The sequence below is a fragment of the Heloderma suspectum genome, chromosome 1, assembly GCF_057233095.1.
Source record: "Heloderma suspectum isolate Gila_16-S chromosome 1, 16-S_ref, whole genome shotgun sequence".
NCBI lineage: Eukaryota > Metazoa > Chordata > Lepidosauria > Squamata > Helodermatidae > Heloderma > Heloderma suspectum.
In genome coordinates, this window is record NC_139458.1 from 222,144,333 (window position 1) to 222,152,283 (window position 7,951).

General features: G+C 41.6%; 1 protein-coding gene across 2 annotated transcripts in view; it reads right to left on the reverse strand.

Annotated features, from left to right (window-relative positions):
• Positions 1–6,822, reverse strand: part of TRPM8 (transient receptor potential cation channel subfamily M member 8) — a 62,595-nt gene extending 55,773 nt beyond the window's left edge. For both annotated transcript variants that reach the window (XM_084830167.1, XM_084830161.1), the window contains exons 1-5: positions 6,733–6,822; positions 5,788–5,861; positions 3,655–3,811; positions 2,774–2,951; positions 1,619–1,791 (exon numbers count right to left, since the gene is read on the reverse strand). In XM_084830167.1, the coding sequence (XP_084686293.1) occupies positions 1,619–1,791; positions 2,774–2,951; positions 3,655–3,811; positions 5,788–5,861; positions 6,733–6,822 (672 nt within the window). The remainder of the gene's footprint in view (positions 1–1,618; positions 1,792–2,773; positions 2,952–3,654; positions 3,812–5,787; positions 5,862–6,732) is intronic.
• Between the last annotated feature and the right edge of the window lie 1,129 nt (positions 6,823–7,951).

The following is a 7,951-nucleotide window of genomic DNA, read 5'->3' on the forward strand; positions in this document are numbered from 1 at the left end:
CATATTAGTTACAATACATTTTCATCAGTTCACCAGCAATAAATCACAGTAAGCCAATGTAGTATATTGGTAAGCAAGCACTTTGTGCTAGAAGCCTCTGGTTCAAATAGTAGCACAGACATGAACTCACTGACCTGATTCATAGGCATGACAACCCACAATGAAACAAACAGTGGTGGGTTATTATAGTGGGTTGTTGTGTCATGCAAACCCAGCATGATGGCTTAAGTGAGGGCTGTTAGCCACAAACAACCCATGCTGAGATACCATGGCTTGCCGTTGGATTGTTGGCTGTGACAAGTTTAAGCCATGAGCTAGTACTGTGGGTTGTGCATGGCTGGTTCCAAAAGGCTACAGAGTTGTTTGGCAAGAGCGGCAAAAAAGCCAACAACTCCACTTGCCTTGCAATCTCACTAGCTGTTTCCCACCCATCAGAAGTTTGCCTGGCAATGCACCTGCTTCCTGCTTCCCTCCTCCACTTTTCCAGCACTGTGCAGGCCAGAGAAACCCCTTTTATTCACCCGTGTACCCTCCTCCTCCTGCAGTGATGTTTCCCTCCACTTCTCCTCTTCCCCCTTTCCACCCCATCGATCCCCAGTGCCAGTAGCCTGCCCTGCACCCTCCAAATCCCTGCTCAGAAACAGTATCACACTGTGGAGTGCAAGGAATACAAGCAGTTATAGCGGACTTTGTCTGGGACCGTTATCCACATTTCATCCATGGTGAAGTACTATGTGTTACTACGCACGGCTGTTAGGTGTTTCCTCACCCCCTCCCACCAACCAAACGCCTGCCTCCTATATACACCCTGATCAACCTTTTAGTAAACTGTGTTTTGTAATCCATGCCAGTTGTGGTTTTTTGCCTAAAATAGATAAGGGGAGCCTGCAAGCCTCTCCAGGGGGGCAGGGAGAGGAGGTTGGAAGACAGGGAGGTAACAGAGCAGTGGGTGCTTTAACATGCCAGGGGTGTGTGTGGAAAAAGGGAAGGGCCTTGTACAGCCAGCACAACACCGCAAATGTGGAAAAGGGGAGCGGGGGGTGGAGGGGGGTAGCATCGCAGGAGGAGGAGAGTGCAGCGACCGAGTCCCAAGCCTCCTTCTAGCACAGGCCAAGGGTGGCAAGGATGCTTTGCTGCTCACACTGGGCTCCAATGGGAAGCCGGCAGCCTGGGGTGGTAATGGTGGAATATTATTCTGCTAAAACAAGGCTTCGAGGGAAGGGTTTCATTGGCACAGTACAAGCACTCCCGGGAACAGCTGGAGATTAATAAACACCCAGACAAGAGTGAACCAATGGCAGGTTGCTGAGAACTGAAGCCTTGCCTGCAGTTGCCCACCCTTCCATGCCACAAAGGCTCCAGAGATACATGCTGGGAGCAGGCAAGGAGGGCGGAGGGAACCCACAACTCGCAAAAACAAGCCTTGCAGCACTTGATCATCTGGTGGCAGTATCGTGGCTTAGCTATGGGTAAAAACAACCCACCGTGGCTTAATTAGACCATGGGCTGTTGTGCAAACTAGCCTGATGGGTAGCTTTAGGCAAGGAAATTTCCCCTTCATTTGTAATGTGGGGATTTACATAACTCCAGGATGTTAATTGTTAATCAAGTTCAGTACCTCAGTATCACAGCTTCTGATCAGGCTCTCACGGTTAGAAACCATCCCCCAAGCAGCTATGCCAATAGCAACCACATTCTCTTCAGAACTCCTACTGATAGTGTTATCTCTTACTACTTCCCCAATATACTTCATCAATCCATAATGAGTTCCCCCGGTGAATATCCAGGCCCCTGTAGATTGAGAGTACAAAACCAAATCATACATGTAAATTTTGAACACAGATTATTTCACGCAATCTGAAACATATCCGGAAGCTTTCCATACCCTGAATCCTATACATTGCTAGTGCATTCTTTTTCAGTGGAAATGTGTGAGTTTCCAAAATATCAGATAGGACACAGAATTGGTTAAAAATTAGAAGTGAATTGATTTCATTTTATTATTATATTTCTATACTGCCCCATAGCCAAAGCTCTCTGTTGTGAATGATGGTGAACAGTGTGAATCTGTTGAGGAGGAACTAGTCTGAACACCAAAAAAAGGAGCAGCAAAAAGGGAAGGGTAATGAGAACAGGCGAGGGGGTGGGGGAATGGCAAATAAGACATGTAGAAAAAGCGGAGAAGGGAGTGAAGGAACAGACATTAATAAAGGCATACAGAAAAGATAAAACTGAGAACATTTTTCAGGTATGTACTGAACTTCCCTTTATTTTCCTCCCAATATCCAGATGGTTATGGCTGTGAAAACTGTTTCCCACACGCAAACACGATCAACTCTGCTCCTGAAAAAAAACGACACACCATGCGAAATGGGCTCCCCCGTGGCTTTTGCTGTCATGGGCAAATCCTGAAGGCGGTCAATGCTCCTACACCCCACCAGCCAGCGCTCTAACCTAGCAGGCAGTTAACACAGTTAAAATTACAATCCATATCCCATTGAAGTAAATAACAATGTTCCTATTGATGTGAATGACCCTGGGATACACGTTTAGGCAGTAAACGTCAGCACACGTAAGTAGAAATACGGGTCACGATGAAATCAATTCAATTTATTTCTAAAGGCTGGGGTCTTAAGCATAGCTGGGAGCACATTACACATGTTATGCTTCAACCCCTCCTCCTCCTTTTCTCCATGCCTTGTTAGCCTGTTGAAGTCCTTTTTTTTTTGCCTATGCCAAAGCAAGCGAGAGCAGAAAGAAGGCCTACTTTTACCTTTAGACTGTGCAATGTAGATCAGCCTGCTGACAATCTTACGCATACGTGGCTTTAAAGCAAAATTTTTTGCTCCACCTGTGACAGAGATTATGAGGTTGGGTGTTTTCAGGTGCCAGTGCTGGGTCATTAGGTCATAGAGTGTTTCAGAGTCTGTGTCACATGACAGGCGGATATACTTAAAAAAGAGAAAATAATTTTTACAACAGGAAAAATATTCCGCTTAGTCAAAAGGCAAATGCCTCATTTTATCAATGCCATCGCACCCATACAGTCCTCTCCTTCTGTCATGTCTGCTTTAATGTCTTCAGCCAAGGGCTGATTTACATCAGATGTTGGTTGCATGAAAATCACTTATCTGTGCAGAGTTTTGTGTAGTACAGCATTTCATTTAAAGGGTTCTTAATACATGCACCAGCCCACGTGTGCCCTTTATCCTTCCTGTTAGTGGTTTATAATGGATGTCTAAGAGCCCTTCCAATTCGAGGTTGATATTTATCCCTTCATGCTTCTATATTCTGAATGTGGATGAAAATAAACAGTTTGGCTCAGCTTTTAAATTATTTTTGAACATCTACTCTGTACCATTCCACCTTCCTTACTTTTGTTCTATCAGTTTTATATTGCATTTTTACAACAGCTCCAAACATCCCTCTAAAGGCTCAATCCTATGTCCTAGAATTCCTGGCTGGGGCATGCTAGGATTTGTAGAACTTTTTTTGCTATCTAAACATGCATAGGATTGCACCCTAAAGATATCAAAATAGAAAAAGGTAATAAATCTTCAGGTGTTCTGGCAATTTTTTTTCAACCTTAGAAAAAGTTAGCAGAAAAAATCTTGTTCTACATTCACAAGTGAAAAAGGCATTTAATTGACTTACCTTTCCTGTCTTGCCCAAATTTTCAAATTCAATTTCTCCAAAGGCATCTGTTGGGAGTTCTTTAGTGTGTTTCTTATAATTCCATTTCTCTTGGTTATTAATCTGAGTCTCTTCTACATGTTGCAACTTTGAGTATCCACATTTACATAGGTTGTCACTATCAAGACATGCATATATGAGAAAAGAAATAATAATTAACCATGAGGGGCTGTTGTTGTTTTTTTGCCAGGAGGGATAACAAGGAGAACAGCTTTCAAAAATAATTCAGTGATGAACACATGAGTCATCAAGGATTGCTGAACTATTATAGAATTACCTCTCTCTAAAGCAGAGGTGGGGGACCTTTTTTTGGTCAGGTGCCTTTTGTCTGTCGAATGCCACTAGACTTTGCACTCTAAGCCTTCTGGGATATCTCTGGGGGTCAGGAGTTAATAGAATGACCCACTCCACCACTGCCTAGGAAGGAGATAGTAGGCATTGCCTAGTGACCAATGAGTAACTAGTTCCCCCCCTCCCCGCCGCCTTTTTGTATTGGTATATTCCTTCCTTTGCCCAGAAGGAGGCCACTCCTTTTCTATGTTTCCTCCATGATGGAGCTAGGAGAAGCTCTCCCATTTTTTTCTCTCTGTAACAAGTAAAAGCCATGATTGTGATGAGTTATGTTCTTTAAGCAAACATCCATTTAAAAGTATTTCTTCTCCAGACTCAGTCTCGTGTTCATCTATCTGACTCTTCTATCGCCACATTCCCTCAGAAGTAATCTGTCAGAGGCTGCATGCTGCAGTTGGTGGGGATGAAGCCAGCTGTGGGCCAGGCCAGAGCCAACAGTGGGCTTTCTCTTGCTCTTTTTTTTTTTTTTTTTTTGCCATTATCTTCTCTCTCTTTCTGCCACCTACTTTCCTCTTTCTCCCCTTGACACGTCTTCTCTGTCTCTCTCACTCTTTGCCCAGTGGGCTGCCGGGGGAGGGACAGATCACTCTTGCCAGAGGTCTGGACTGATCTTTGCAGAGGGCTTTTGAAATTAGAACTAGGACTCCAGGTTGCCCAGACCTACTCTAAGACTTGCCAAATATGACAGCATCTTTTAGAACCACTGTGAGGAATTTTTGCAGGGTCTGGCTTCTGGCACTAGCTAATTGATGACATGAGGATTAGCTGGGATTATATTCTTATTGATGTTTATATAAAATAGTGGTGTGTAGATTTATAAACTGGAGCTATTTTAGTACTTGTTGAGAATTTTTGTGAACCGGCCAGAGCGCTTCGGCTATTGGGCGGTATAGAAATGAAATAAATTAAAATAAAATAAATACCAGTGGGGTGGGTGGGGTGAGATAAACAGAATTTTAAAATTATTCTGGCAGGAGTATAGCTTTTCAAGAGCAAAGCTTTGGGATCTGCTCTTATATTTATGTTAAAAATGTGGAAGATGTTCAATGCTCAATCCCACTATTCTTGTTTATGATAAATTAATAATAATGATAAGTGGGGAGGAAGCTGGTTATAGTCCTCTTTGATTTGACAACATGGAGAGGAGAAAAGTAGCAGCAATCACAAACTCCCTTCCACTGAATTTGGTGAGTGCTGTCTTTGAAAAGGACACGCTTTTATATATTTGCCCAAGCGGAAACATGTGGTTACATTTCTGAACGATTTGTGTCTTTTTCAAGTAACCCTGGGGAAAACTGCCACTGATTGAAGTATGAACTCTATAGTACTAGAAGCACATCCGATTAGTAACCCAGTGTTAACATGCTCTGAGGTTCTTCAATAATTGAGAAAGCAATCTAGCAGGACTTTCACCACTTCATATGATGCTATAACAGGGAGGAAGATTACATAAGAGGTTTAGTTGACCTTGTGTAAGCATTGTAAGAACATCTTTGGCTTGACAGGACCTGTCACTCCGGTGCACCATGGGGTGTTTTTACACATGAAACTTAAGTCAGTTTGCATTTCAAATGAATCAGTTGATCATGCAAATCTTCTGGGTCCTATTGTTCATTAAAAACAATTCACACAGTACACAAACAGATCAGATATGCTTTTTAGTATCAAGTGTGAAAATGATCTAAGGCTCAACATAAAGAACATAACTCAAAACTTCAGAGCTAGACAGAAATATTTGCTTACTTTGACTTGGCATCTTTAGTGAAAAAGACACACTCTCTCTTCTTGAAGTTCTCTTGAATGAAGCGCACCAAATCCTTTGGGAGCAAGATTTGAAATATTTGAGTGAAATCCATTTGTATATTTCCCCAACAGCTAATTGGCCAAGGTTGAGTTATTTTTACTTCCAAAAGAACAAAAGGGCATCCAGCATAGGATTACAACAAGTCTGCAGATTTTGAAATTAGTTCCACTCTCTATCCTTAGAGCTTTTTAAACCTACATGACAGAAATTGTCTATAAATACAGCTAAATACAGACAACTCTTTAACAGTGTACTGTTTGTCTTATATACAGCTCTAACAAAGCCTTGAAATGAGCCTTGAGCTTTTGACCTCCCCCACTGTGCATAGACGCTTCCATGTAAACCAGGCCTGTCTATGAATGCTAGATGGTGCTTACACTAGAAAGCCCCAAAGGTTCACTGTGAAGATTCTACATGCAGAGGAAGGTAGGTGCAAGAGTCAGAGGTTCAGTCCCACTTTCCAAAGTGTGCAAAACCAACATGCTACACCTTAGACATTGCTGCTACCCAGTATGTTTTTAAAAAAATCTATAATACTTCTGTACCACTTAATATAATAAAATCTTGAAGTGGTTCATGCTAAAAGGCATATATAATTCAATATAAAATAATAAATATTTAAAAACATTACACCAAAAATAACAGTATAACAGAGCAGTGTCATAGTCCATTACAAGTCAGGAAAAGCCTGTGTAAACAACTCAATAAAAAAAGCAGAGAAGGTTTATGAAGCCTAGAATCTGACCAAGAAGGTTCAACACTGTATAGTCAACAACTATAGGTTTTCTCCCTGCACATGATAGTTACATTTAGCATCAGTTCATAAGCCTGGAAGGATTTTACCAGTATCAGTCATGTAGAACTGGCTTTTAGTAATCACTTACACTGTCGCTGTACGATAGGTCCGTGCTACGAGAAATACTGGAATAAAGACTTTTTGAGCTCTCCAGGGTACCATTTCTTCGACTTCTCATGGTATCTGAAATCTGAAGTAGCACCACCTGCCCAAGGAGAGAGGCCAATTAGTAACTCTTGGTGTTTAAAAGCAATCATGAGATTCAAATTATCTTTTTTTAACACTAGTCTCCTCTAGTTTTATTTGTCATTAACCTGTTTTTTATATACATATCATGATAGCAGGCTTTAGAGAAAGGTTTGGAGATTTTCCCTTTGGTGTGGATCCTCTGCTGGCCATCAACACAGAAATCACCTGCTGCAGTGACTCCCCACTCACATCCTCATCCTTCAGGGTCTAAGGGTTCCATTGCCATTTTTGCTGGTCCACCTCTCTTTTGCTTTCTCAGTATAGGTGATTTTCTTGTTGAGTTGTTGCCTTGTGTAATGGTATGTTTGTTTATTTTCAATAAAAATTTCCACTGTTTCTTACTGCCCATGACTTCCCATGGGGATAGAAGGACAACCTCAAAAGATTTATCTCCTTTTCCTATATTTATGTCTGCCATCTGGGCATTTTGCATTTTTTCTGATAGATAATTCCCTCTATAGTGTTTAGTTATGAATGTTATTGAAATAAATTGTCTCAGTTGTCATATTTGACGGATAAATAAATCATTGTAAATTTGAAAAATGTGAAAATAATTTTCACTGGGAATCCACCAGAAGCAGAAAAGGATAAAGAATATTCTCATTTAATGATACATGTGCTTGAGACTCAAAATACATATGATACCAGCAGACCTATGTTTTCAAATGGAGACTCTATGTAGCAAGAGGGGTGCAGTTTAGAGGGCCAAAGATTGTGGGGGCTGGGCTGATGAACCCTCTCCTGTCTGCTGGTCTTTCTCTCATGGTATGTCCCTATAGGCACTTCCCCCGCCAGCCTCTCATACTGGAATCGCAACTGAATATGAGAAAAAGTATGAGAAAAGCACTTTGGGGGGAAAGGTTCTGGGAGAAAATCCACCTGTGGGAGAAGGGTTCAGCACTAACTGTCCATGCATCCCTTGAACCTTTAAAATGCAGTTTCACCTCTGGTTTACAATTTGAAGTGAGTTATATTGGGCTTGAGTGATTAACTCTGTGCTTAAAGCTGCAGTGCTATGCATATGTATGTAAAAGTAAATGTGGATATGATCCAAGTTT